At 53.3% G+C, this 26,410-nt stretch overlaps 1 protein-coding gene and 1 long non-coding RNA gene across 11 annotated transcripts in view; one reads left to right on the top strand and one right to left on the bottom strand.

The window, feature by feature from the left end:
- ANKS6 (ankyrin repeat and sterile alpha motif domain containing 6) overlaps positions 1-17,167 on the top strand; it is a 50,608-nt gene extending 33,441 nt beyond the window's left edge. For 2 of the 10 annotated variants that reach the window (XR_002804073.2, XR_011432530.1), the window contains 6 exons: positions 3,222-3,289; positions 5,519-5,635; positions 9,264-9,374; positions 10,180-10,291; positions 10,844-11,070; positions 11,757-16,793. Coding sequence is in view for 4 of the 10 variants with exons in the window: in XM_070251238.1 (XP_070107339.1) it covers positions 3,222-3,289; positions 5,519-5,635; positions 9,264-9,395 (317 nt within the window). In the remaining 6 variants the exon portion in view is untranslated. Of the gene's footprint in view, positions 1-3,221; positions 3,290-5,110; positions 5,145-5,518; positions 5,636-9,263; positions 9,776-10,179; positions 10,292-10,843; positions 11,071-11,756 lie in introns of those variants that run through there. The other 8 variants (XM_070251239.1, XM_023629736.2, XM_070251238.1 and 5 more) reach the window with 6 other exon arrangements.
- Positions 742-12,269, bottom strand: LOC138920769 (uncharacterized). The gene is made up of 3 exons (XR_011432538.1): positions 12,080-12,269; positions 11,367-11,417; positions 742-1,284 (listed from the first exon to the last, which is right to left on the bottom strand). It is a non-coding gene; the product is annotated as an uncharacterized lncRNA (long non-coding RNA).
- Positions 17,168-26,410: the final 9,243 nt, after the last annotated feature.

The raw sequence follows: 26,410 nt of genomic DNA, 5'->3' as shown, positions 1-26,410 counted from the left end.
AGAGAGTGGATATCTGCACGCACGGGCTATGCCCACTCTGCTTCCCTCTCACTCGTTACCGAAAAAGATTTGCAGGGCCCCAGTTGGGATAACAGGAGGACCCAACAGTGATTTTAGGTTAATTTCTCTGGCTTGGAAAGCCTAGTTTTCCCCTCGGGGGGCCTGGGGCCTGGGGCCACGAGCCTCTGTCCCGTGGGACTAGATTTTCACAGGACAGGGCCTACGATCCACCCCAATGGCTGTTCTTTATGATGCTCTTGTGGGAGACGTGTGGCCCCAGTCAGGGACCCCACGCCCTGCCCATCATCCTGCCCCCGTCCCTCTCTGGACTTCTCCACTGGAAGTGATGAGGCCTGTGACAGTCACCTTCCCAGCCTCATGTCTGCCCATGAAGGCTTCTCGGGCAGGTGCTGGGAGCCACGACCTGTGCTGGGCGTTAGGGTGCCTCACTCAGGCCGGGGGGTCAGACACATCCAACATCGTAATGTTAAATGATTGTGATGCAAGATGGGATCAGACCCGTGTTCGCAGCAATGCGCGGAGTGCTGTGGCAGCCTCCGTGGAGGAGCAGGCGTTCAGGCTGGGCCACAAGGGCTGAGCAGAGATGGGGCTGTGGTGGGCCAGGGGCAATTGTTAAATTCACAGGAAACGTAGGAGCTGGTGATTAAACACAGCTATTAAAAGCCAGAATACAACAATGACAAAAAATATGTATGAAAAAAGAAAAAAAAACACTTCAAATTACGTGAACTTATCATAATTATATTAAGTATAAAAGTTTATGGTATTTAAAACAAAATGTATTATTGACTCATTTTTGCGTGCATTTTACTAGTATCTGTGCTCTTGAGGTTGTTTACACTCTGATCAATACCGTGGGATACTATACAATGACGTTACTACTGTGCATCTCTCCCCAGCTCCACCTTCAGGAAGGTCACATTGGTAGCTTGAAGTCAGCCCTGATGAGGATATTTACGTGGAAATCAGCAATCACCACCAGTCAGGGCTTGATCTCTTGTCTTATAGATCGTCTAGACGTAATCTAGAAAGTGATGGAGACGATGTTAATTATGCAGATGGAACTTAAAAGTGTCATCTCTTCTATATTGTGAATAGCACAAAAAATTGAGAGGGTGTTCTTTCGGGGTTTGAAAACCATGATCTCGCTCTGCAGTGGCTCCCGTGAAGTGCCAGCGTGCATCTTCGTTGTTTCATCTCATCCTACGTGTTCACGTAAACGGAACGATCAGCCAGCAGTCGTGGGGGAACTCTGCTCACTGACTGTGGGAACAAGAGTAGGGCAGAGATCAGTGAAAGCATGGGGCGAGATGCCTGAAATGCAATGAAAGTATTGGCATGTGGAATTTATAATAAAAAGTAGTATATAATTTGTTAGTACCTGTAGATTGTGTGCCACACATCCTTTATGTCAGTAAAATCTGCAGGAAACTATGTACCCATACACATGCCTGCACTTCCCCCCGAGAGCCGGTTGTTAGACATTTACCAGCACACCGCAGTGGAGAGACCCGTGGTGGGAACAGCGGGAGCAGAGGTCTGGTGTCCTGAAGCTACCACGGATTACGTTTGTGCTGGTGCGGGGTGCATCTCAGACGTCCCAGCTCAGCATCAGCTCTTCTCTGGAGGCTCCTCCAGTCTCTTGGGCTGGTCAACTGCCCTCTGTGTCCCCAGAGCCCCTGTTGATGCCCTTCCCTGCAGCGCTCATCACCAGTGGGGGAAGTGGCAGAGCAGGGTACACAGCGCAGGCCTGGCGGCTCAGCTACTGGGTTTGAATCCCTGCTCCACGTGGACTGGCGGTGTGGCCTCACCCGAGATATGGTGCCCAGCCTTTCTGTGCCTCGCTTCCTCATCTGTAAATGGGGACAGTGATGGGGCCTGTCTCATGGGGTTGTGAAGAGCAAAGGGGTCATCATGTGCAGGGTGCCTGATGGTGAGCACTGTGCATCAGCGGTCGCCTTCTTTATATCTTCCCAGCTGCTGAGCTCCTTCACGGCCAGAGCTTTCCATCTTGCATTCCCAGCATGCAGTAGGCACATTGGTAGCCACTATTGAATGAATGAATAAGAAAAAGGAACTGAGTGGTGTGCTCCACTTCGGTGGACTGGGTTCATAGGTTTGGATCCCAGGCATGGACCTACACCACTCTTCAGCCATGCTGTGGCGGCATCCCACATATAAAGTGGAGGAAGATTGGCACAGATGTTAGCTCAGGGTTAATCTTCCTCAGCAAAAGAAAATACTCAGGCCTCCTAAGTTTCAGTTGACTCTTCTGTGAACTGTACTCACTGCCCCAGGACCTTTGCACTTGCTGTTTCCTCGGTATGGATGCCACCTGGTGCTCTTTGCCTTGATATCTGCACAGCTCACTCCTTCATTTGCTCTTCGAATGTCACCTTATAGGAGAGGCCTTCCCTGACTGCTTTCTGTAAAACAGCATTTTCGCATTTCCTGTCATCTGCCCCCACTCTGTTCTTCCTCACTGCCTTGGGCCTGTCAGCCTGCTGTTGTCTGTTTTGGTCCCTCTTGAGTGCCCTGTGCCTAGTCTGGCAGATCCCTGTTGAATGTGTGAATGAGTATCTCTTCAAGCCCCCAGATGCTGCTCTTGTCTCTTTTCTTTATCCTCCCTGCTCTGTTACCATGAAGCCCCAAATCTTCTGTTTTCCCTGCCCTGTGCTCCTCTGGCTCTGCTCTTCCACTCGGACGCGTCCTTCCTTCGGGAAGCCTACAGCCTCTGCACACCTGAGCCAAACCCCAGCTCTGGGCTGAAGCCGCCTGCCCGTTCTCGTCAGTTCTAGCGTCCTCATTAGCCTTGACTGTGGGAGCGGCTGTCAGCACTCAGGAATCGTAATTAAGAACTCTTCTTGCGCAGAAGGCGGAGCTTGGGTCCCAGCAGCCAGAACCCTGAGAAGTGGGGGGTCGCAGCTGCTGCGGAGTCAGCCTGGCATGAACCTCCCGTGTCTGTCTTCACAGCCTGATCTGGGGTTTTGGGAGGTGCTGAGGGCCTGCCCCACAGTGGGCGCGGGGTCCGCCTCCAGCTTCATCTCGGGAGCACAGCGTCGAGCTGCTGCCGTGTTGGGGTTCTTCGTAGAATTTCATTGGAAATAAGATTACCACTACTTGATGAATGTCTGAAGACCACTCTTGATACGTTTTACCAAACTCTAATATGTGTTTCTTCCCATCTTTCCCTCCTGAAGATGAACTGACTGGAATCCTTAAGAAATTATCACTTGAGAAATACCAGCCCATTTTTGAGGAGCAAGAGGTAAGGATGTTCTTTCTGGATGTCAACTTAAATCTTACTGTAAAAAAATTGCCTAAATACATCGGTTTTCCCTCTGAAGTCTGGATGGCTCTTTCTCACTGAGGCGGCTGAGCAAAGAGAACCCGTGTTCGGCACATCTGGGTCGGTTTGCACCAGTGAAATCCTGGGGCCTTGCTGGCTTGTTTGTGGCCGCGCACTGTGTGAGCTTGAGCACTGCTCTCTCTAGTGAGGTTTGTGTCTGTCCTGCGCTCGCTTTAGTTGAAGGACGTTGACTGGCAGCCTTTTTTAGGTTTAGATCGGTTCAAAAGCAAACCCTAATGAGTCTGCGTTGTGTCTGGATGTAGAGTGTGTTCGTCTGAGAGAGTTCCTGTTTTCTTAACAGCACTCACAACCACGTTTAAAAAATTAGTGTTCTGCAGTTAGGCAGTTTCTCAAAGTTTTAAACATAGAGTCACCGTGGGACCCAGCAGTCCCGCTCCTGGGTGTCAACCCAGAGAAACAAGAACGTGTCCAGACAAAGGCTGTAGGCAGATGTTCATAGCAGCGTTATTCATAGTCACCGAAAAGTAGAAGCAACACACATGTCCATCAGCTGATGATGGGTAAATGAAACATGTTCTCTCTGTACGACGGGATATAATGTGGCCATGAAAAGGGGTGAAGCACCGATCCGCACTACGACAGGGGTGGACCTCGAGAACATTATGCCAGGTGAAAGAAGCCGGTCACAAAGGCCACATGTGGTGTGATGCCTTGACGTGCAGTGTCCAGGAGAGGCAGACCCAGAGACAGGAGGAGGCGAGTGGCTGCCAGGCAGGCGAGGAGGAGAGAATGGGATTGATCGCCAATGGGTGTGAGTTTGCTTTTTAGGACAATGAAAATATTCTAAAATCGAGTGTGGTGACAGTTGCACAACTCTGAAAGTACTAAAAATCATTGAATTTTACACTTTAAATGGGTGAATTTTGTGGTAGGTGACATATCTCAATAAGCTGTTAAAACATTTACCGTTTGGGCCAGATAAAGCTCCTCTGTGGTCCCCGAGCACCAGGTGTGATCGCTCGTGTAGGACGTTCTGGTACCCAGTCTGGTCCAGGACGGCTGTCGTAATTACAGCAGCAATCACGAGAAGCACTTGTTGTCCCCAACAAGCTTGAGATGCCATTGAGGAGTGGGCTGTGGGTTCAGGAGCCAGACGGGGGTGCAGTGGCTTCCCCTCGGTTCGCTTTTCTGCCCTGCCCGGTCAGCCCTGCCCGCCTCCTCAGCCTTTTAAACTTCAGCAGTGAGTTTTCTCGTCATTGAGAAATCTTTCCTGTTTGCTGATGGCTGCCTGCTTTGTTATGTGTTCTGTGCCCTCTAGGGAACCGGGTGTGGGTCTGCGCTGAGGGTCTGGGATAGTGGGGAGAGGGGAGTGTCCGGCGGGGCCGGTGGTTTCCATCAAGAAGCACATGCCCAGTTCGTTCAGCCCTCAGCATCCCAGAGGGATGCCAGCAGCTTGTTGTCAGAGATGCCTGCCCCACAGAGGGAGCCTGGCGTTGGGTTAGGGAGCAGAGCCTTCCTTCCCCGCTCACTCAAACCTGGCTCAAGATGTTTTTTTAATCCAGGAAAGTAAAGTGACTATTACAAGAGAGAAGGAAAGATGGGGGGAGTTTCATCCTGCACAGGCAGGAATGCAGAAACATTAGGATTTTCCCCGAAGAGTCCCAGGATTGCGGGGCTTTGTGACACCCTTGTTCTCAGCCCCTTTCTGCCTCGGTTCTCTGTGGCCCTTCTTTCCTTGCTGCTTCTGCTTGTTTATTTTCTCACTCTATCTTCCCACAGTCTGCATCTCTCTTGTCCTCTGGGGGGAAGCATGGTGAGTACCGCTGTATACCCACATGTTCTGGGCAGGAGCTGATGTTGAAAGTGCAGCCGCATTGGCATTGACTTTGTAACAGCAGGACCCCAGCCTCCCGGATCCCTGTCTTGGAGACTGTCCCTTGTTTCACTGTCAGGGTCTTTCTGAAATGCACGTGTCCTGAAAATCCCAGGGCTAGGGCTGCGGAGAGTTAGTTCTTAATGATATTTTCGACTAAACTTTCAGCCTAAAGTCAGGGATTGAAAGTAGTAAATCATAATTAATTCCTTACTAATAAGCGCTAATAGCTCATAAGCGTGATGTTTTTGTTGTGGTTGGGAAGAGAGAGGTGTGGCGTCAAGCAGATGGTGGCAAGTCCCCTCTCTTCCCAGGTGGACATGGAGGCATTCCTGACGCTCACCGATGGCGACCTGAAGGAGCTGGGTATTAAGACAGATGGATCCAGGCAGCAGATTCTGGCAGCCATTTCTGAACTGAATGCGGGCAAGGTATTGTTCTCCTTTTTTTTTTTCCCCTGTTTCAAACGACTGAGAGCTTCAGTAGGATCTTAGGCCCTCAGTGTTCCCAAGGACCTTCATGCTCCAAGTTCACCTCCAGCATATCTGGCAGAGTCTGGCCCCACTTGCACACTTCTCATAACCAGGCGCTCACTACCTCTCACTGTGGCCTGTTCATTTTCCAGACCTCTCTTTGTATAAGGCTGTTTCTCCTTAGATTCGGCTAAAATATTCCTTCCAGTAACTTTAACCCACAGGGCTGGGTATTGCCCTCCGGAGCACAGTGGAAGCAGGGCCTTTGGTTAAGACGGGCCCTGGCGTCAGGCTGACCTGGGTTTGAATCCCAGCTCCTCCACTTACTTGCTGCGTAACCCCGAGCAAGTCACATACCTCTCTGAGCCTCTCTTTCCTCGTCTGCAGAGTGTGGGTGATGGGGTTGTTGCAGACTAAAATGCTTCGCAGAGCGCCTGGCACACACACGTCCGTCAGTCACTGTTGTTGTTGGCATCTGCATTTCTGTCGAGTGTTAAATTTCTGTTTCATCAGCTTTAAGGCTAAAGGTTAGCAGTGCCCCCCACTCCCACAAAGGCACACGTTTGCAGAAGCAAACAAGCAGACCACACACGAGGAGCCGGTCGCCCCTCCCTCTGCAGACAGTGGTTGGTAGTCGCCACTGGGCTGCTCACCCTCCTTTGCCTTCTGCTTTCCTCCCTAATGTGGGCGGGCTTTTCTGTGCCTCGTTCCACAGCAGCGTAGACCCCCTGCCTGCCTGTTGCTTTCCATGCCTTGCCTGACAGCCCCCGCTTCGTGGACCACGGCGCTGGCTCTGGGGTTTTGCTGTTGTAAATGGTGCCGACACTGACAGCTCGGCCTCCTTCTCTGTAGTTGCTGTGTCCCACCATACGGGGTCCCGTCAGAGAGCGTGGCTGAGTTGATAGTTCTTTCCATACGCGGCCGAGTAGGCACAGAAATGCCGCACAGACCTGTTGCGCCAGAGGCAGACAAGTATTCATGTGGCGCTTTATCCTTCACAGACCCCTTCACGTACATTTCCTGTTAATCCGGGGGCTGGTCCCCGTGCTGCCCTGTGCAGCTGGAGCGGGAGCAGAGTTGGGGGCCCCTAGCTGCACCCGGCCCCTCCCAGCCTGCCGGGACGGGGTGGTGGTTTGTTGCTGGCATCGTTATTTCCCTGTCTGGAGGCTGCGAGCTGGCCCTTCACTGGCTTAGTTAGCATTCTTCAGGTGTTGGCAGGGCTGGGCGTCTCCCTCAAGTCTTTACATTTGTTGTTTGTTCCTTGCTCTCTGTCGGTGGCCTGTTCCTAAACATGGCGCCCCTTCCAGGGCCCTGGGCTGCCTCCCTGCGGAGAGAGAGAAGTTGAGCCCAGAACTGGGCAGCGACCCCTGACCCCAGGCCAGCCCGTTTCTGCTCCACCCAGGCAGGGAGGTGGGTGCGGCCGGCATGGAGGCTGCTGGAGGTCTCTGCTTGGGAGGAAGGGCTCCCCCAGGAAACTGAAGCCCAAGGGGGCTCAGGGGTGGGGTGGGATCACCTGCGCCAAGCACCAGAGTGTGGAGCACTGATTTATTCATGAGAAACAGCACTTGCCTCTGTGCCGGGCCCCAGGCGCTGTGTGGGTGGGAGCACTGAGAATCCCCCTGTGCCAGCACTGCCCTGAGCATGTCACATCTAGTCATTCATCAAACCGTCACGGAGGCCGCTGAGTCAGCTCCAGTTTGTAGGTGAGAAACAGGCACAGAGACATTGAGGAATTTGCCTAAGATCAGACAGCCAGTAAGTGTGGAGCCCAGAGTGGAACCCACAGTCTGTGTCCTGACCACTCTGCTGTCCTGCCTCAGCGTAGCCCATAAGCAGACATGAAGGAGAGGTGTGTGTGTTGTGAGAGCTCCTGACTTAGAGTGGGGCTGGCTTGCAAATCTTAGGAGACTTAAATGTCGTCATCAGAGTGGACGATGTGACATCTCGAGCCCACTCCGAAGGAGGACGTTTTTGTTAAAGTCTGTGCAGACTGGAACTTCCTTTAGTTTTCTCTCAAATTCGTTGGCCCCCTCCTCCCTGTTTCTGGAACACTTTGCATCCTCTGCTAGACAGGGCCCCACTGAGGTCAGCTGGAGCAACGGCTGTTGGTGGGGGTCCTGGTTCGGGCAGCATACGAAGCACCGAAGACTGGGTGGCCTGGAAACAGCGGACGTGCATTCCTCACAGTCTGGAGGCTGGGCGTCCGAGGGCAGGTGCCGGCGTGCTCGGTTCTGGTGCGGGTCCTCTTCCGAGTGGCGGACGGCCAGCTTCTCGCTGCACCCTCACGCGGCACAGCACAGAGAGGCGAGCTCTCGCCTCTCACAGGGGCACTGACCCCGTCGTGGGAGCCCTGCCCTCATGACCTCACCTGAGCCTGTTCACCTCCCAGCACCGTCATGTTGTGGGGTAGGGTTTCAACATACGAGCTTTGGGGGGACACAAACGTTCAGTCCATAACTGTGGCCTTCCTCGGGGGCCCCAGCTGACCAGCTCCCAGCCGGAAGACCCAGGGGCTTCTGACATGCCAGAGCGAGGGGACCGCTTGATCCCGGCCGTGTCCTTCCCATGGGCAGTGTCCACTCTGCAAAGTCAGGCGATTCCACGTGGAAGTAGGTGCAGGGGGGAGGAGCCCCCTGAGCTCATCGCTGGAGAGAGGCCCTGTTACTCTGCACAGTGCCAGACAAGCGAGGACTGGGTGTCAGAGCGTCTTAGAGCCAAGAGGTGACTGGGAGAAGTTTACTGTTACAAAAGCAAGTTTGTCTTCACTCCCCGATGTCACCATTGCAACTGCATGCTGGTTCTTGGGAAGAGCAAGGTCGTCCTCACGGGGCTGGCCCAGTGGCACAGCGGTTAAGTGCAAACGTTCGCTTCGGCAGCCTGGGGTTCACCAGTTCGGATCCTGTATGCGGACATGGCACCGCTTGTCAAGCCATGCTGTGGTAGGCATCCCACATATAAAGTAGAGGAAGATGGGCACGGATGGTAGCTCAGGGCCAGTCTTCCTCAGCAAAAAGAGGAGGACTGGCAGTAGTTAGCTCAGGGCTAATCCCCCTCAAAAAAAAACATAGGAGTCCTCAGACTGAGCGTGGCATCCACGAGCCCTTACGATGGCCTTGGGACACCCGGGGCCTCAGCTGTTCTGAACTGGACCTGCCTGACCCGACTTCAGAGCCTCCTGCCTCTTTCTTGATTGCTGCAGGGCCCCAGCTTCCCCTTATGGCGTTCCTCCTGCTTCTTTCTCAACCCAGCCTGGGCCGGGAGAGGACCCACGGCCGGTACTGCTCCAATGCTCCGTGCATGTTTGAGAACCCGGACCAGGATGCGTGAGAGCGGGGCTGGCGCTCCTCCCCCCAGTGTCTTTCTAGCTGTGGTCTAGCTGGAGGGTTCTGGAATCAATTCAGTGGGTCATGAGCAGCATTTAACAAAAAAAAGAGTAGGGTAGAAAATATGAACATTCCTTGCAGGTAGGGAGGTAAAATTTGTTTCAGTCGTTATGTGTTTACATGTAACAGGGTTGTGATGTAAAATGTATTTCTTACACAATCGAAGAAAGTTTGAACATTTTAGCCTAAAATTTCCTTTTTAGATGAATATTAACCGAACACCTGGCTCAGCCAGAAAAAAATCAGCAAAGCACTGTGGACCTGCAGCCTGCCAGCCCTGCAACCCCAGTATTCGAGCTGTGATCCGTACTCAGGTCTGCTTATCCGTTGGCTAGTTTCAAACAGGTTATGTACTGGAGAAGCTTAACCAGAAATGATGATCTGAGTTTCACCTGCAGTTGGTCCAAAGCCATTGCTTCTTTCATTCCCACTTTTTGTGATTATCAAAGCAGTGCATATTTGTTTTACTAAATTGGCACAGTACCAAAAAGGTGAAAAGGATTTTTAAAGAAATCACGACCCAACCGCCAGAGGCCAACGCTGTTCACATTTGGGAAGATCACTCTGCCGTGTTTTGTGCCAAAGGTTGTTTTATGTGGCTGACATAAATTTGCATCTATAATTTTACATCCTGCTGTCTTTGTTTAACATTAAATATATGCAGTTACCCATGTCATTAAGAACTTTTTAATAAATTTGCATGGATGTACCAAAATTATTTTTTTTAATCCCTTCTCATTGGATTTGTAGCTATCTATACTTTCTATAGATAGTGCTGTTGTGGGTAGCTTTGTGTATAAGGCTTTCTAATCATATCCTCAGAATAGATGTCTAAAAGTGGAATTATGGAGTCAAAGATGCTAAATCAGGATATATGGTACTTCTTCCTGAATTACTTTCCAGAAAGAGTCGGTGGCCGTCCCCACCAGCTGTGGGTGTGTGGGTTCCAGTGTCACTCCACTCTGGCCAGCACTGAGCACTGTCAGTGTGGTTTTTAATTTTTATTAATTTGATATGCCAAAAATGCCTTATTTTAATTTGCATTCCTTTACTAGATAGACAGAACACTTTTTTTCTGTATTTAATGGCCATTTGCTTTTTCGTTTTGTGAGCGATCAGGCAGGTCCTTTGAAATTCGGGATCTTTGAAGGGCAGTTGCCATCGTGATCGTCAGTGCGTGGTGGATGGAGGGGGCCGTCATGGATTTCATCACCCCCGGCTCCCTCTGAGGGTGAGGAGGAGAGGGTGCTGGAGCCCTGTCTCGCCCTGACCTCATTGCTCAGGCAGTTAAGACCAAGGTGCTGTTTAATAAAGACACGGCTGTCGTCCCTTCTGTTTGTGTTGCAGCCCTCTGCAGTGGGCACAGTGTCACCCCGTTCATTATCTCAGGCTGAGCCTCGTCCCAGGCCCGGCAGGGGACATTACCCCCATTTTACAGATGCGGAAACTCGGCAGCAGGGGGTTGTGCCTGGGTAGAGCGAGTGGTAGCGTAGGGCTGCGGGGTCCTCTGACCCCACAGCTGATGCTGTGTGCTCTGCCCTGCAGCCTTTAGGTTTGTGTTGATGGAATCCTGATGGCATTTTTCCAGCTTATTTAAAATGACTTGGAAGGATTGATGTGAAGGGAGACGACTCCTGCCCTGTCAGGTGCCTAGGAGGCCTCGAAAGCGTTAGGTGTCTGCTTGGGGGTCTGGAAAGGGCCCCTCAGGGATGTGGGGAGTCCATGGAATAAGAAAAAGCTTGAAGTCTAGGCTCATTCAGTGGAGTCTTCTTTTTCTTTTCAGTTGTAGCACAGAACAATCTGCCAGAGATTATTCATCTTAATTTGCTTTACGTTTTGACCACATTTACTTGTTGGTTTTTAAACTATATGTTTAATACACACGGCTCCCCGCTGAGGGCAGGGCCTGCCGGCCTCCCGCTGTCCACACGGGGTCTGATGTCAGCAGCAACCATCTGAGCTACTGTTATTATCGCCACTTCGCAGATGAGGAAACCCAGATCCAGAGAGGTGAAGTATCTTGCTCACGGTCACCCAGCTAGTAAATGGGAGAGATGGGTTTTGAACCCGGGCTGTTTGACTCCAATCTCTGTTCTTAACCTACTTTGCTGACTCTCGGCCAGGTATTCAGTGAAATGTTCTCTGAGCTTAAAGAAGTATCCACATTCTTCCTCTTTTCCCATCTCAAAACTTGTGTGTAGGGGCCGCTGGGGGGGACGTTGCTGGGATGGAGTGAGAAGTGAATCACTGAAAAGAGGAACCTGCCATCTTTGGGGCAAGGGGGAGTAAAAACTCTTCAGACTCACCCTCTGTAGCGGAAAGTTCAGCTCCCACTGAATTCCCTGGAAATCCGAGGGCTGGAACGAAACAGAGCAAGGCAGGGATGGGGACCTCCCTCCAGGCCATGCGACCCAGGACAAGTCAGTCCCGTTCCCTGGGCCCTGTGTCTGTTCTCGTCCCTCTGCATCTTGGGGGCCTCCCCAGCCCTGAGATGCTGCGATGTGGGTGCTGGGGGAGATTCTGACTCAGTGTGCTTTTATTAAACTCGGTACTCTTTCAATTAAGTAATTTATTTTCCCCCAGACACCTTTGGGTTTTTCAAGTATGAGTTGAGCATTACCAACACTGTGTCAATTGCATTAATGGTTAAACGATTTAACAAGACTTTCTGGGTCTGTTTTCACTTTCCTCCACAGGGACGCGAGAGACAGATTTTGCAGGAAACTATCCACAACTTCCATTCTTCCTTTGAGAGCAGCGCCAGCAACACCAGGGCTCCTGGAAACAATCCGTGTGCTTGATCCTCCTTCCTGTGGTCTCTGGACCCCAGTGCTGCCGTGCACAACCCGTGCTCCAGCCACCGCCAGCTCTCCCAGGTGCCTGAGACACACCTTGCTCTGTCACACCACCATGCCTTGTCACGTTGTTCCCTCTGCCTGGGACGCCCGGCCCTCCCTCCCCTGCTGGAGTCGGTGGTGCTTTTTGCTGTGACGAACTCCAACAAGCAAGACAGTCTCACCTGAGGCCCAGTCAGGCTGCTCCCGCTTGGTGGGTGGTTTCAACAGGGATCCGGGGACCCAGCTCCTTTCATCTTGTGGCCCTGCCGTCCCGGAGGCCTCAGGCTTTGCTTCTGGCTGGCAGGAGGGGAAAGGGATGGCGGAGAAGGCCCAGCCACTCCTTAACTGCCTGCTCTTAACTGCTCACATTTCATTTTCTCCGCCTGCACACAGTCCATTGGCCACTGGTAGTCACATGGCCTCACCTGGATGCAAAGGAGTCTGGGAAGTGTAGTCTCTGTTCAGGTAGGCTTCCCAGCAGCCACTCTAAACTTCCATGGGGTAGCACATATTTCGGTGGAAGATCGGCCTTCCCTGTCACATCTTCCCTTCAAACTGCTACCTTGTCCCTCACGGTGCAAGTCACCTGTCAGATGAAGCCTTTCTGGACTCGCTACACAGAGCTGACCCTTCCAGCCGCCGGAGGCCCTCACTGCTCTGTGTATCACTCTGCTCTAACATGTCACTGCACCTGCCGCGCACAACGTACGGCAGGTGTCAGGATGTGTATGTCGAATGCGTTTTTCTTTATTGCAAAGGCAGCCTTTTATATAGGAAAAAAGATGAGGCCCACTGTGTGATCTTTCTGGCCGTCAGTTTCGTCATCTGCCAGATTGGGGTTCAGGCTGGATGATGCTCTGATAACCCCACTCTGCCCCCCCTATATCACTGTAGGGCTTTCTGCTCTTTAAGGGGGAGCAGAAGACCTAATCTATTACGTTGTGGAAGGACTTCGGTGCTCACATTTTCAAGGCAAAGAAGCAGAGGATTTGGAGTTTCTCCTAGGCCCCGTTAATGCTGTGTTCCTCAGAAGGGGATCGGCCCGTGTAGTTTTCTACTGTGTCATGTTATACTGGATGAGCTCTGACTTTTAAAATCCAGAGGCTTTCTGCAATGTTTTCAAGCAAGCGTTTCATCCGGCCCACATTTGCTGCATTTCCGCCGTGTGCTGGGGTTCAGAGACGAGCCAGAGCTGGTTCCCGCCCTTGAGACCTCTGCAGGCAAGAGAAGGCTGAGTGGACAGCCAGCCTCGAGGGGCAGGTGTGGAGTGGAAAGAGCGTGCGCTCTGGACTCAGCTCAGAGTTCACACCCAGCCCCGGCCGCCGGCTGTGAGGCGGGGCAGCCGCGTTGCCCAGAGCCCCGTCGTGGTCTCCCTCCACCTGTCCATCCAAGGGGTGCTATTCTCTCTTCATCCCCGCCGTCCCACCTGTAGAAGCTCTCTCCTCATGACTGGAGAGCAGAGGTTTTATTTTAACCGTCACTGATAGACGTCTTGATAAGCGTTCCTCGTGTCCTGGGCTTCTCTCGGGAGGGTCGTTGGGCACCTGCTGTGTGCGGCAGCTTGACCTCAGTGTCAGCCGTCCTGCCCCCCACCCTGGAGGCTGGCACAGCTTAGCCTCACCCTGCGGGTCGGGGGACGGACGTGGAGGAGTGAAGCCGTGTGCCAGTTGCACAGCCCGAGAGGAGCGGAGGTGGCCCAGGACGCATCTGGGGCCTCCAGACAGAGCCCATCCCTTTTCCTCTGACTCCCGTGGGCTCCTGGAGCCCGGAAGCCCCAGGCATTCTCGCTGTTTTAACATACCCATGTCTCCAGGGTTATTGATTGGCCTAGAGTCGTTTGCCCTGAAATACATGGCCCCCGAGTTCTGTGCTTGAGGTTTTGTGCCTGCTGTGGGCTGTCGTCCTGTTCTTTTCATAAACCCTGTGTTCACCCACTGGGGTAGGTCTGAGGGAGCACCCACGATCCACAGGGGCTGTGCTGGGGCTCAGCTCCCCGTAAACACAGGCCCCCCCCGCGATCTGGTCTGAGGCCGCAGTGGAGCAGGGCTCCTTTGTCCATCTTGCAGACGGGAAAGCAGGCTCAGGACAGTGCCTCTCGTCTTTTCATTGGACTCAGGTGGTTCTAGGCTTTTTCTCCCGGGCAGTTCATATGCTGGCTGGCGAGAGCCCTGGCTCCCTTTCTGGGCCATGATCACCCCATTCCTGGTGACCCTTCTCACCCCACGTGTGGCTGCAGCCTGCCGCCAGGAGGCAGTTCCCCTCCACAGTGTGTCCTGTGCCCAGTGACTTTCACCAGTGTTTCCCAAGGTGTGTTCTTTGGAACCCCACTTCCGCAGGATGTTAGTAGGTTTTCAAACGGAAAAATAAAGGCGGGGTGTGTGTGAAAGTGGGGTGAGGCTCTGTGGTCTAACGGGTCTGGCAGACACTGGGTTAAGGCCAGGTACATGACTGTCTGCAGCAGGATATCTCAGAGCCTTTAGTGTGCCAGTGTGGGGCCACTTCAGAGGGGCCGTGTGGCTGGAGCCTTCCCACACGTCTCATCGTAGAACGCTGCTGCACGGCACTCTCGCCAGATGGGGCATCCCGGGACACTGTCAGGAGAACCCTGCTTTGACTGGGACAGCGGCAGCCATGAGGCCTCATGGCCCCTGGGAGTGGGGTGAGGGGCGCCCGAGGGCTTCAGCTGGGGCAGGGGTCTCCCCAGTGGCTCTCTGCAGAGGTGGCCTGCTGGGTGGTGGGACATGGAGGTAAGGGGGTCCCTCAGAGGTCTCTCCATCTTGGGGTCTCCTGCAGGGTCGTGGGCATTGTCTGCCTGGCGTGTGCTGGTATTGGACCCGGCCCGCACGGCCAGGGGAGGCTCCTGCCTCAGGGCTCCAGCGCCAGGCCGGCCTGTTTACAGGGAGAGTGTTTGCTTTTCCTTCTTCCGTTTCTCTGAGCGGTGGCTGAGCGTCTGCCCTGTGCCTGCCCCGCCTGGGCCATGGGTCGAGAGGAAGAAGCACCATGTCGGCCTCAGGGAACCCACAGCATCTCAGAGGAGACAAGCATGTGGATAAACACACTGGCGCTGTGGGGAGGCTTGTAGCGAGGGGGTGCTGGGGGCATGGCTCCGAGGACGTCACCCACGTCGGCTCTGGTTCGGCCTGGACAGGCCCGTAGGAGAGACCAGAGCTTGAACCGGGTCTGAAAGGGGGTTGGCACAGCTCGCAGGGGTGATGAGAAATGGCACCCCAGGTGGGGCAGCCTGGGTGAAGGCAGGGGACATGTAACATTTGTCAACTGAATATCACCAGCGGGGGTCAGACACCTGCTTTTTCAATTTTTATTCCTTGCCTTTGAATGTGTGGAAACAGTCTGCTCCCTGGAAAGAGCACTGAGTCTGGAGTCAGCCCCAGCGCTGGGCTTTGGCTCAGCCACTTCTTAACGGGCAACGGGCGCCCATTTCTTCCTCTCCTTGAGCCTCAGTTTCCTTTTTGGTTGCAAGGGAATAGCACTAACCAAGGAGCTGCGGATCAGTGGAGGTGAGAAATCCCCTTTCGCACGGTGTGGAGCTGGGGAGATGTGAGGAACCTCCAGTTGCCCGTTTGAAATCCTCTCTCTGTCATTGTCCCCTGGGCTCCCCATCTGCTCCCGCCTCCCACTTGCCCCAGTGTAGCTGCAGCTAGAGGAGCCAGGCCAGAACAGCCTCCAGCCAGAGGGAGCAGCAGCTTCGACGGCCCTGTTGGCATGGGAGCCCTGAGGAAGCAAGGGTGGGTGGGGATCCCAACCCTCCAGCTGCGTCTGGCCTCTGGGTGCTTGTCACTGGGACGGGATCCCAGCAAGGTGGGCAGAGAGAAGAGAAAGGCCTTGCAGCCGAACCACAGGAGCTGATCCAGGAGGCAGGAACCCCTCCAGTCTGCTCTTGCCTTGAAGCTGCCCGAAGACACTGCCTGCGGGACCAGCCTGGGCCAGACGCTGGACATCTCTGCTGACCTCTGCCACCAAGTCAGCGCCTCGTAGAGGCCTGGGAGCCTTCCTGGGAAGATCTGCAGCCCAGACTGAAGGTGTGCAGCCCTGTCCACGCCCTCTGTCCGTGTCGTTCCCAGCGAGATAACCACGTCTTATTAGCCAGTCCCTGTTAAGCGTGGAGGGAGAGCCGGCGCTTTGCCTGATAGAGTCGGTACCAAATTCTGCAGGGTCGGCCAGGCATGTGAATCTCCTCCCTCAGGGAGATGCACAGAGTCACCTCCCCTGGGGGAGTGCTCCCTGGATATTTCTGGGGGACTTGCCAGGCTGCCCGCTGGCCTGAGGGGCCCCTGCTCCTCCATAACATGCAGCCTAGGAGGGGGTCGGACCCGGCCTGAAAGTCCCGCCCCTTGGCTGAGAAACCAGTCCCTGTAGACAGACAGTGATTCGCCACAGCTGGGGGACGACAGCGGGAAATCAACAGCATCGCCGGTGGTGGGAGAGAGCAGAAAGCCCGGTTCCCTTGTCTTCAGTCTCCCTCCTGAGGCAGAGACCACATCCTCCTGCCACCCAGGGTGCTCTCTCCAGGGCCCCACCCCAGGGGTGAGCCAGCACCTGTCCGTGTCAGGTCCGCCCAGGTCTCCAGCTTCTATCGGAGCCGCCTCGCTAGGGCTCACAGACCCGGGCACGGCCATTGTCCTCTTTAGGGAGACCTTGTCCACCCTCCAGGCTGCTGTGGCAGAGTGCCGCCGTGCCCCCATCCTTTGGAGGGGCCCTCTATCCTTCGGTGGGAGACCAGGTGCCACCGTGTTGCAGCCCTGCAAGAGCGGGTTTCCCTGTTCCTCACCGTCAGATTCTTCTTTTTATTATTATTTGATGGTTATTTCCAAGCAGGCACTTGATTCTTTGGAGGATTTTTGTTTGCCAAACATATATTAAATAATGGTGAATTTTCTTCTCGCTTGGATTTTGCTTGTTGGCATGAAACGCTGCTCAGTTTTCTTCTGGTGATCATCACGGACCGAGCGCCGAGGGTGCCGGCCGCTCCTGTGAGTTGCCTCGTCTCCTTCATCATAACCCTGAGAGTCAGCCTTACAGTTCCCTTCCTGCCAATGCGGTGACCGTGGCACGTGGATGGTGACTGACCTTGCCAGGGTCCCCCAGTTGACCCGGGACAGTCGGTTTGAAAGCAGGTCTCGCCTCAGCCTCACGAGGAGTGCCCCTTCTCGCCTGCTGTCCTGTTGCGTGTCAGCACAGAGAGAAACATGCAATTGGTGGGAGCCCAGCCAACAAGAAAACAAATAAAACCTTGTTATTTAGTCTGTTCAGCTTGTTCACAATTTTGGGGAGGAGGTGCTTACAACACACTATAAATAGCTTGGAGGTTCTCTGTTTCCTCTAAGAATTCTTGCAAGTCAGAAGGCGCCTGTCTCCCCCTCTCCCAGCATCAGTATCTCCCCTTGGCCGGCTCACCCCCATAGAGCGTTGGGGAAGCGGAAAGTGGCGTGGGTCCCAGTGGAGGCAGGTGGGGTGAAGCCAAGGTCTGTGGGGCTCCAGAAGGTGGAGTGAAGATACTGGGGAGACCATAGGAGTAGGGCCAGCTCTCTAGGAGAGAGAGCATTCCAGGATCCAGGGCTACCTGAGAGGGGGAGCATCCGCAGGTGGGCCCCCAGAGGCTGGCAGCCTGTGCCAGGGCAGCGGGAGGGGGATTCAGACTTACGATGAGGATCGGACCAGGCACTTGGTTCCCAAATGACCCAGCGATGGAGGCGATGTGAGAAAAACAAGTTCAAGGCAGTGAGTTTGCCTGACACTAATGTATTCATTTCCCAGGGTTGGCCTTGATCCTGACGCAAGTCCCTCCTTTTGGGGAAGGAGCGGTGGGGATGGCAGTTGTAGTTTTACTGATGTATGAAATCCAAAAGTCCAAGAAAAACCATTCCCGGTCATTTTTGAGGTCGTTTCCACCCCTGTGAGTCTATGAAAACCTACAAAAACGAGGAGTACTTCCTCAATAAGTTAAACATAGAATTATTATCATCGAGCTCAGCAATTCCCCTCCTAGGTATATACCCAAAAGAATTGAAAATAGGTGTTCAAACAAAAACTCATATGTGAATCTTCACAGCAGCACTGTTCGCAATAGCTGAAAGGTAGAAACAATCCAGACGGCCACCAGTGGACTGTGGATAAACAAAATGTGATACATTCACACAATGGAATATTAGTCAGCCATAAAAAGGAGTGAAGTACCTGTCCATGTGACCACATGAATGAGCCATGGAGACATTATGCAAAAGAAGCCAGACACGAAAGACCACGTATTATATGATTCCACTTATGTGAAATATCCAGAGTAGGCAAATACATAGAGACAGAGTCAGGGATCGGGGAAATGAGGAGCCACTGCCTAATGGGTAGGAGATTTACCTTTTGGGGTGATGAAAAGTTCTAGAACTAGGTAATGGTAATGGTTCTACAGCACTGGAGGTACTTAATGCCACTGAATGGTGCGAGTTAAAATGGTTAAAATATAAGTTTTATGTCATGTATTTTACCATAATTTTAAAAAAAGGAAAAGAAGACTGGTCTTCCACCCTACTTCTGTCGGTCTGTTCATCTTCTTGACCTTGTCCTTCAGTGTGAAAGATCGGTGACCATCCTAGGGTCCTCCCCTCCTTCCCACACACCTTTCTGTTCCCTTCCTCAGAGGGGTCTGGAAGAATGGCGTGTCTCAAGCCGGGGGCTCCTGAGCCCCCACAGAAAATGCTTCATGAGGGAGGTTGGCCACCCTCGTCCTGGCTCTGGGGAGGGGAAGCCCCTTCGGAAGCTGGGAACTTTGTCAAGGCACCGGGTAACCTCGGGTGCCCGGCCTCCTGCACTTCCCTGGTCACCTTCCTCGCTCACGGCTCTTTAGTGTAATAATTGTCTCCACCTTTGTTGCAATCAAACACCGCTCCCCTTGAGCGGCAGATGCGTGTTTTGAGAAGCACTTCTGTGTTGGCGTAGACACCCGCTCTCGGACTTCTTCAGCTGTTGATGCCTCCGAGGGGCCCTTGCACCATCGACTCCCACTCACCCCACCTCGACTCCCAGCCCCTGCGCCTCTGCCAGACGGCCCAGCCTCCCTCCGCCCTGCCACAGGTGTCCATCCCAGGACCAGGGCCCGAACCACGTGCTGCAGGCTGGTCTCCCCTCAGCCTGCTCCGGGAACCCGGCCTGTGAGCAGGGCGTTATAAACCTGAAGCTGTGCACGTGCAGAGGAACTTCAGCTAAGGAAGGATCTAGAACTGGAGGCTGTACCCCAGTGTCGCTGCAGCTTCTGCAGGTTGGTTTCGTCGGTGAGGTGGCCTCAGGGCAAAGGGACTTTGCTGACTCCTCAGCAGGCACAGTGCTCAAGAGCCTGAGTCGGACGCAATGCTCTGCGGGAATGTCCATCGGCCACCAGGAGGCTCGCCTGTGGGTGGTGACAGGCTTCCTCACGTAAGCGAACCTGTGTTCCCTCGTGTGGGAAGGAATGCTGGCAGGCTTGCTCAGCAGATGCTACTGGAGCACCCTCATAGGCACTGGGACGCACAGGGCGCAGAGCAACGCCCCTGCCTTCCGGAGTTTGTCCACCAGGGTGATAAAATCCTGGCTGACAGGGAGTGTGAGCATTAACTGACATAATGCAAGTCACGTGCTCAGCACGCTGCCTGGCACAGGGTATGTGCTCACGGGGCATCAGCCACTTTCAGTGGCTCCTTTTCTCTCCTCGGTCGTTGGGGGTCGGGGCCACATGAGCTCTTCATCCCCAGTCACAGAGGGGTTCTGCTGGGGCCACCACTCAATGCAGCTGCGTCAATGACCCCTGAGTTGGGAGCAGTCAGAGGAGCTGGGACATGGACCTGTGACAAGGACCAGGGATGCGTGAGTTGCAAGAATGAATGGAAATTATTTGTTTATTGCATAGCAGGGAACTTAATGTGCGAAATTCCCTTTACAACCTGCGATCATACAGGAAGAATACAGAGCAAAGAGTTGGACAAAAAAGCTGAAGGTGCTTCTGTGTTCGTCAGCCCAGTGGAATAGCTCTACTTGGTCCACTTTCTGTCTCACGCTTGAACACAGATTGCTTAGCACTCCTGGGTCACACTGACTTTTTTTTTACTTAAAAAGTTTATTTTTATTTTTAAAGAATTGCACAAGTCATTAGCAATGAGTATATTTTGATGTGCAAGCATAACGCATGTCAACATTTTGACATCCTCTATTGACAGCCCCAAGTTCAGGTAAAGCTTTCACCAGAGCCCCCTGAGGGTCCCAGGATGCACAGAGCCTGGGGCTGGGGGCCTGAGGAGCCCTTCTCCCGACAGAAATTCCCTACCTGGAAAAACCCTCCACTTGGGCTCCTGCTGACCTTCCCAGTGGGCTCTCCAAGCTTCTTGAGCTTTTGACGGAGTTCGTAACTGGAGGCCTGTGGGCATGGCGCTCTGCATGGCTGATCATCAAAAGCACTGAATGGTGCTGTCCTAGCTACAGCCTTGGTGCTCAAGGTGTGACCCACGGACCAGCAGCTTCAGCATCCCCTGGACGCTTGTAAGAGATGCAGGCACGCCCCCCATTCCTGAGCAGAGTCTGCATCTTCACACGGTCTCCAGGGCATGCGTGTGCCTTGCAGTGTGAGAGAAGGTGCTCTCTAACGTACCTTCCGTGCGTCAGTCTCATCATGCGTGACATCCACAGGAGCACCGCAATGCGGTCACCTCTTACATGAAGGGAGGGACAGGCTCCAGTGAGCAAAACGGCCCACCCAGGTAACACGACGGTTAAAGTAGAATTGAGACCCACCCACGCTTCTCAGGTCTCCCTTCAAACCCAGTGAGCACTTCCTGTGGTTTTACACACACAGTAAGTGAATTCTCTTGTCCATCTGGAGGTTCCATTATTACTACCCATTTTGCAGAGGAGGAAAGTGAGGCACAGAGAAGTTAAGTAACTTGCCTAAAGATGGTACACCTTGATCTAAACCCAGTCAGTATGGAATTGATCGCTTACGAATCGTAGTCAAGGAGATACCTGCAAGGCAGGGCATCCATCTCCATCCTGGCCTGGTGGAACCCTCATGAGGTCCAAAGTCATGATACCTGGGTTTGAGTCCTGCTGACACCATTGAGGGCTGATAGGGCAGACCAACTCCTCGCCAAGACTTTGGTTTTCCCATCTATAAAATGAAGGGAATAGCAGATGCGACCTGGCAGGCTGTGGGGAGAAGTAAATGAGGTAACAAGTGCTGGAGTGTGTTGTAAACTGTAAAGTGCCATGCACATGCTAGTTAGTGGCTTTATTCTCCAGGGACCCTGGCACCATGGTGGCAGAGGAAGAAACTCGGAGAACCGGGAAGTTGCAGTAGGTGGAACTTCGGGGTTGCCATGGGAACCGAAGCTCCGAGGCTGATTAAGGCAGGAAATACCATCTGGCTTTAAACACCAAAAAGCCTCCACTCACACCGGACTTATTTCTGTAAACAGCAGAATTAACATCATCCTGTAGCAGCGACGTCAGCCCGGAGCGACCTGGAGACTGTCTTTGCCCTGATTTCCCTGGTCAGGTCTGCACAAAGCACCCCAGGAGCTCCTCATCCATCAGCTGTCACTCCCAGAGAAACGTGGACAAGTCACTTAGTAAGTCTGAGTTTAGATGGAAAGAAAACAGGGCTTGAGACACCCTCTCAGTCCCACCCAGGCTTTGCAAGCACGGAGGGAAGGCTGGAGGTGGTGTCCAGGGACAGCGGGGACATGCCTAGAAGCCCAGTCAGAGCTGACGCTGGAAGGGTGTTTAGAGAGCATCTTCTTGTCTTCTTTCCTCCAAATTATGGGTGACAAAACAGGCCCAGAATGGGATGGTGCCTGCCCAAGGTCACACAGCAAATTGGTGACAAAAACTGAAATTAACATCTAAGTCTCTCGACTCTAACGCTGCTATTTTCCACTTCACCAGTCACGTCTTCCTTTGATATTTGCTCCAGCATCGTAGTGTTGCTTCCCAGGAAACACAGACTGGGGATTTCTCTGCTTCCCCATGGGCTCTGCAGACGAGAAGCAGAATGTTTCTTGAGTCCTATACCTCCCCAGGATTCAACGCAGGAGGCCATTGTTCCTTTGTTGTTTTCTTGGGAGAAACAAGATTTGTGAAAACCACAGGAGCCCAAATGAATCAAAGTGAAATTTTAAAAACAAGAGGGCTATGCCATTGAGTTTTCAAAATCTAGAGGAATACCCTGTTCCGTTGCAGCCCCCAGATCTGGCAGAGGTCTCATGTGGATGAGGACTTCTATCATGGGGGCTGCTAGGAATCAGTGGAGCAGAGAGCACCCTGGGCATTTGGGCCTAGGGTGGCTGCTGCTGTGCTGTGCAGCCTGGCTTGCCCTCTCTGAGCCTATTTTCCCATGTGCAACATAAGGCAGGGTCGATGTGACCTCCCGGCTCTGACGTTCTGTGACTTGATAACCATTTTCTAAGGAAGGAAAGGGGATCCGTTGCTCCTAGGCCGCACGGATGCCTTGTTCATCAGCTGACACGAGCCTGAGCTGAGAGGCGTCGGTACTGGTGGGTCCTGGGAGTTTCATGTGAATGGGGCTTGGAGGGAAACCCTCTCTATCCACTCTCAAGGGAAGGGGGCATCTGAGACCACTGTCCCTAGTAACTGCCCCAAGACCCTTAGTCTAAGTTGACAGGTGACGTCCAAGTGTGGCAATGACGGAGCACATGCCCATGGTTGTGTTTATACCAACTCACCCAGCACACCCGCGGGCACCCAGGCTCTGCCCTCCAGGTCCCCGATAACACGTCCACCCACTGGGCTATGGCAGCTTCTCTCCCCTGGGGGGGTGGGGGACGCTGGGGAGCTGGAAGAATCTCCCGGCCCCACAGAGCTGAAGGGGAGCCTCGTCCTGAGGGATGCCCGGGCCGGTCCTGGTCCTGTTACTGCATCTCCTGTGGCTCTCACTCACCTTCTGCCTCTGGGGGTAGGCGAGATGCTGCTGTCCCTTTTCTACTTGCCTGGAGCCATAGGAACCACTTCATAGCTGTCTCGAGGGAGCCCCCGAGCCTCAGCAGCCGGGTTTGGGCATCCCTAGGGCTTCCAGGGCTGCAAGAGTGCCGCACTGGCAGCGAGGAAAGGCTTGGACGGCGCCATCTGCAGTTTATTTCCAACCTGCTTCCCAGGGCAGGACAGTGCGGACTGTGGCTCTGTCACGCTTCCCAGGCGTTAGTGATTCAGTCGGAAGAACTTAAGAAAGACCTGTTAGAACAACTAACCCCCCACACCAAATAGCCCCCTGTTTCCAGTCCAGCTAAGGGCAGGGCCGTAGCAATCCTAGCTGTGTGAGCCTGGGGAACTGACTGAATCTCTCTGGGCCTCAGAATCTCTCAGTCTTCCCATCTGTAAACTGGGGATAATAAATTTCACTTCCTGTGGTGGTTGTGAGAATTAAATGGGAAAATGTAACCCCAGTGCCTAGCACAATGTCGGTGCATAAAAAAATCTAGAAAAGTTGCAAAGGAGTTGCATTTCCAGTCTCTGATGGAAGCTTCTCAGGAAAGGTCTGCCTGGTAAATCTCGTTTTCCAGGTCAGAGTCAAACCGCGGCTCAAAGAAGTGTAGCAACTTGTGAAAAATCACAAAAAAGCACGTTAGGCTGGGGTCTGACGTCTGAGTCCAAAGCTCCTTCTGTCTCTCCACAGCCATGAAATGCATCACTTTCTGGACCCTTTAAAGAAATTATGGGGATGAAACGAATTGACACGTGTCTATGTCCTTGAGACTCGAGACCCCGGGAAAGCGAGAGCTGAGGCGCCGACTTCCAGCTTTTGAGTTACTTCCTTTCCTTGCTGTTTCCTGAGAAGGGCCCGGGTTGGAGACCGATTTTGTCCCATGCATTTCCCTTCACATTCAGCCTTGCTCTTCCCAGCTGTGGTGCGGTTTGTGAAGGCACAGTCTGGTATGTTCTCCGGGAAGTTAACACCAGGAAAACAAAGCCTTTAGTGATGAATGCTCTGCCTGGGGAGGAGCGGAGGCCATCTCCTTAAGACGGTGGCTGAGATTGGGCCTCGTAGATCTGGAGAAAGGCCACGTTCCTTCCTCTCTCTGCAGTTGTAGGTGACAGGATTGCAGTGCAGGAGAGTGACCCCAAGGCCACAGAGCCGTAAGTGGGGACAGACTTCTGAATTAGATGCAAAAGAGCCCTAAAGCTAATAATAATAATAATAGATTCGACCACGTGAAAGTTAAAGACTTCTTTTTAAGTGAAGGTCACCAAGTTAACAGATAGGGAGAGGATATTAGCACTATCTAAATCTGACGGATTAATAGCCAGATTATAAAAGAAATCTTTGCAAACCGAGAAGAGGCAGTTTTAGAGAAGCAAACACTTGAATGGTTGACAAGTACATGAAGAGATGCTCAGCGGCAGCAGTAATTGAGAGAAATGCAAATTACAACAGCAAGATTCCATTTTATACCCATGAATTCAAAAAATCAGAGGGGGCAGCCCTGTGGCCGAGTGATTCAAGTGCCTTGCACTCCACTTCAGCGGTCTGGGTTTGCAGGGTCGGATCCTGGGCACAGACCGACTCCACTTGTCAGCCATGCTGTGGAGGCATCCCACGTGCAAAATAGAGGAAGAGTGGCAGCAGATGTTAGCTCAGGGTGAATCTTCCTCACCAAAAAAAAAAAAAAAAAAAATTGGAAAGTTGGATAATGCTAAGTGTTGGCAAGCATATGGGCGTGTTAAACTGGCACAGCCATCTGGAGAGCAGCCTGGCAGATTTTAGTGACACTGGGGATGTGCTGCTGAGGTGCCAGCCCCAGGCTCGTGTGCCCTAAGATCCGTGCTGCTTGTCCTTCTGCTCTGCTCTGTGTCATGGGGTCTGGTCCCTGAGGTTGCGTTTCCCAGGCTTCTCGTGAGTGGACTTCCACCGAGAGGCACTCACGGGGGTTGGAGGGCAGAGGGAGGGAGAAGCCAGGCACCTCTCTTCCTCTCTCTCTGCCTCAGGTGGCATGTCCAAGCAGCATCTGCACCTCCTCCAGGGAGTCAGCTGTGGCTGGGCAGGTCACTTATGACTCCAGCTCTACCAGGTGACCCCTCCTCTCTTGGGCCCCCGAGCTGGGGAAGGTAGCAGTTCCTGCCCGTTGCTAATTTCAGACTGCCCTCCCGAACACACCGTCCCCATGTAGCTTCTCCGCCCTTTCATTCCCTGAGTCAGCAGTTCCCTGCCTGTGAGCCCCTTGTTTTAACATGCGAGCAGTTCCTGTTTCGTGGTCAGACCACTTCACACCCTGTGCTCCCTCAGTCGCCGTCCTCGGTGAACTCCTCGAGCGGCTCTCCTGCAGGTGCGCACGGAGAGGAGGACAACCCATCTACAGAGAGTTGTTTGTGAAAGCGGGACGATGGAGGGAGCGCGGCCCTGCTGCCTCGGGAACAGGTGTTTCACAAGGACAGATAGTACGTGCCTGTGTCAGGTACGTTGCAGGAGTGGCCATGGTGGGGGTAGGGGGACAGGGATTAAAGATGAAGGGAAAAACCAAAACAGGAGAAGGCCTCTCATGGAACGGAGGCTGAGTGTGTCTCAAGCCGAGGAGGCGGGTAACTCACCGTCTGCAGGTGAGGTTTAAAACAATGTACATTATGTCCTGAAAGGATGAGTGGGAAAGAGAAGTGATAGTCCAGCCAGAGAGAACGACATAGGAAAGGGAACGGAGGCCTGAAAACAGGGAGCAGCCGGAAGTGGGCTGTGTCTGGGGCACAGGCCGTGCTCAGTACTGTGCCCGGTGGAGTCACCTACTGTCAGCTAACCCCTGAAAGATCTTAAAGGTCTGCTCACCTGTCATGGGGTAGATGGGGAGCCTGAGGTCCAGAGGGGGGCAGGGACTGGCCCAAGGTCACGCTGTGGCAAAGCTCGTCCAGAGCCCAGGTTTCTGGACCCCTGTTGGAGAATTCCCTCGTGTTCCTTCTCCACTAAGTCCTTCGCTCTGTGTCGGGCACTGTGGTGGCTCTGGGGACACAGCCCCTGCCCTCCAGGGGTCCCCTCATGGGAGGGGGACAGACAGATTCACACAGCCCTGATGTGTGCTGTGGTGATCTGTGACACTGTGGCCCTGATCTCTCCTGCTATCCGTGATGTTTTGATCTTGAATCTAGGCTGGGTCTGTAACTTGCTTTCCAATAGAACGTGATGGAGGTGACACTGTGCCAATTTTGGGCACAGATCGTAAGAGGGCCTGGGGCTTCTGCTTTTGCCCTCTCAGAGTCCTGAGCTGCCACATAAAAACTCTGGCTACCCTGCTGGAGAGACCACGTGCAGAGGCCAAATGGAAAGGGAGCAGCTCCAGGACTCACTGGAGAAATAGTGAATCTGAAACAGCCCAGCCTCCCCAGCTGAGCCCAACCTCTGGCTGACCTGTCAACTGAATGCAGCCACATGAGTGACCACCGTCAACACCAGCAGAAGAACTGCCCAGCTGAGCCCAGCCCAGGTGACAGTTATAAGCAAAGTGGCTGCTGGAATAAGCTGCAGAATGTTGGAGCGGTTT

Source organism: Equus caballus, chromosome 25 (genome assembly GCF_041296265.1).
Source record: "Equus caballus isolate H_3958 breed thoroughbred chromosome 25, TB-T2T, whole genome shotgun sequence".
Lineage (NCBI taxonomy): Eukaryota > Metazoa > Chordata > Mammalia > Perissodactyla > Equidae > Equus > Equus caballus.
The sequence above is the reverse complement of the archived record's forward strand: the minus strand, read 5'-3'. Positions and strand labels throughout refer to the sequence as shown.